The 2,577-nt window shown below is 35.8% G+C and overlaps 1 protein-coding gene across 1 annotated transcript; it reads right to left on the bottom strand.

Moving 5' to 3' along the window:
• Window positions 1-6: 6 nt before the first annotated feature.
• Window positions 7-1,201, bottom strand: LOC129572426 (adenylyl cyclase 78C-like; the record flags this gene model as incomplete). Its single annotated transcript, XM_055452393.1, has 3 exons — window positions 1,039-1,201; window positions 901-960; window positions 7-111 (listed from the first exon to the last, which is right to left on the bottom strand). Coding segments are annotated over exons 1-3 (298 nt in total), but the record flags the coding sequence as incomplete, so codon positions are not given.
• Window positions 1,202-2,577: the final 1,376 nt, after the last annotated feature.

Consider the following 2,577-nt stretch of genomic DNA (forward strand, 5'->3'; position numbering starts at 1 on the left):
ATTTACTAAGTGATACATGATTGAGAGTTAGAGGATATGAGGACTGCGATTCTATTGTGATTACATACGCTAACATAGATGTGAATGTTAATCGCTTAGCACGCCTCCAACCTAGTAATAGAAATGTCAAAAAAGAAAGAAATGAACATGTACAACATGAAAATAAATAGACAAAAGAAAACATTACTACAGATATTACGAATTTTTCCATTTCTACGATGTTTAAAACGATACAATTATGATTGAAGGCTACCTATCAATACAAATCGTGCAATAATGTGTACACGTTCTGTATAAAAATCAAAATCAAAATTATCTGACACAATATAACGCATCAAGGTTGAACTTCAAAGACGAAGATGAAAAATTGTCATTAGACTTCGAACTATATGAGTAGTTTGGAGCGAAAATGTAATACACACACGTAAATAAGTACTAGAAATTGAGGTTTCTCAATTTCTAGTACTTATTTACGTGTGTGTACAGAATAGTTGCGTGGAAAAATGTCAAATGAAAAGAGATAGCTATATAGTTCACTATAGTTTACTATGCAGTTTACTATATGGCTATCCCTTTTCCGCTCATTCATCATCGACATTTTTCCGCTCAACCAGAGATGGAGTATATGTATATCAATTCGTTGTATTTACTGTACTCCGTACAGAACGGTATATATACATTGATATACCTTTGCGTTCGCTGTCACAAAAATAGTAGCTGACGCATACGCTCAACGCGTTAAACGCAAAGGTATACTTTTTAGTATATACCGATACACATTTCAATACACTTGTGGTAAACGATGAACCATCTCTGCGCTCAACTTTTCTGTATTACATTTTCGCTCCAAACTACTCATATAGTAAAGTGATCGTAATTTATTTATGTAACTATACTTACGTGTAGTGTTCACATTAGACGACCGTTTCGATGCCTGCATCATACCATATACCACAGCCGCTAAACAAACAATGAAAAAAATTGTGTAAGCAGCGGAGAGAGCACCAAAAATAATTTCAACACGAAAATGAATACTACCCAATGACGTGTGATGTGATACTTGACGTTGTAATGAGGGTGAAGTGGCTTGTGGTACACCAGCTTGTAGAGGCCCTTGTGGAACAATTTGATTAACGGATACACCTTTTCCAAACACCCAATATGTTGTCATTATTCCCTTTCCTTTAACACTAATCTCCCCACGTTTCTGAAAAAAATATGCACATCATTTTATTATTTGTTTAACCAAAGTGAGTCAAATTTGTTCGAGTGTAAATTTTGCAACAAAATTGCAACAAAAAAGAATTTTTCATCGGAAATTGTTACTTCTTCTTACTGAATTTTCATCAAATTGTCGTAGCACATGTCTGAATATAGCTGCACAGTTAATAATATATTATTAATAATTATTAATACTATATTATTAACTAGGCGGTATTAACAACTGATACGTTATTAACATCGCCTGTTAATTTCGCTATCACTTACTAGTTAATACCAGTTAATACCGGTATTATCATACTAATATATTATTAACATGCGATGTTAATACCGATAGTATGATCATACTATATTATTATGATTTTCATGATAATATTTTATTAACATCCATGTTAATAATTATTAACGTTTCTGATGATATTTATTAACATCGCTGTTAATAATATGTTTTTAACAGCCGATAATAATATCCCAAATTTTCCCATTTTTTGTCGCGGTTTTTCACGGTTTCCGCGGAACTGATAAGAGATGTCATCTTGGTGTCTTCGGCAAAGTTGTAGTACTTGAGGTCCTCTATCACATTGTATAAGACAATTATCTCTTATCTCTTATCAGTTGGGTGCAAATCAAAAACATCGGCTCATGGCATGTTTTTTTTTTCTTATCATCCTTCGCGTTTTCTGCGAAACTCATAGGAGATAAGTGAGAACTGTCTGAAGCAAAGTTGCGGAAAGCCTCGAGTACCATAAATTTTCTGAAGACGCCAAGTCGTTTTCTCTTATCAGTTTAGCGAAAAACACGAATTTTGTTGTACAATCGCGATTTTTTGCGTTTTCCGCTGAACTGATAAGAGATAACGACTTGGCGTCTTCAGCAAATTTGTAGTACTCGAGGCCTTTCGCAACTTTGCTTCAGACAGTTCTCACTTATCTACTATGAGTTTCGCCGAAAACGCGAAGGATGATAAGAAAAAAAAACATGCCATAGGCCGATGTTTTTGATTTGCGCCCAACTGAATGGCTCAGTGTAAGCTGGCCGCCGACGGTCTAGCCGCCGACGAAAATCACTCTTGGCCGCCGGCGGCATTAACATTATGAAAATTACTTCTGGCCGCCGGAAAATTGACTTTTGGCCGCCGCCGGCCAAGTGTGATTTTCGAGAATTTTTTGGGCCGCCGAAAAAAATTGCTTTTGGTCGCCGGCGGCTAAGAGTCATTTTCAGGAATTACTTTGGCCGCCATTAAAAATGCGTTTTGGCCGCCGATGACGAATTAGTTACAGAATGCAGAAAAATGCTATTTCCTAGACTCACGGTTACTCTCGTTCATTGTAATTAATTGCTGATTGAAATAAAATG

The sequence above is a fragment of the Sitodiplosis mosellana genome, unplaced genomic scaffold (assembly GCF_009176505.1).
Source record: "Sitodiplosis mosellana isolate CC-2019 unplaced genomic scaffold, AAFC_SMos_1.0 Smas_scaffold_4931, whole genome shotgun sequence".
NCBI classification, from domain to species: Eukaryota; Metazoa; Arthropoda; class Insecta; order Diptera; family Cecidomyiidae; genus Sitodiplosis; species Sitodiplosis mosellana.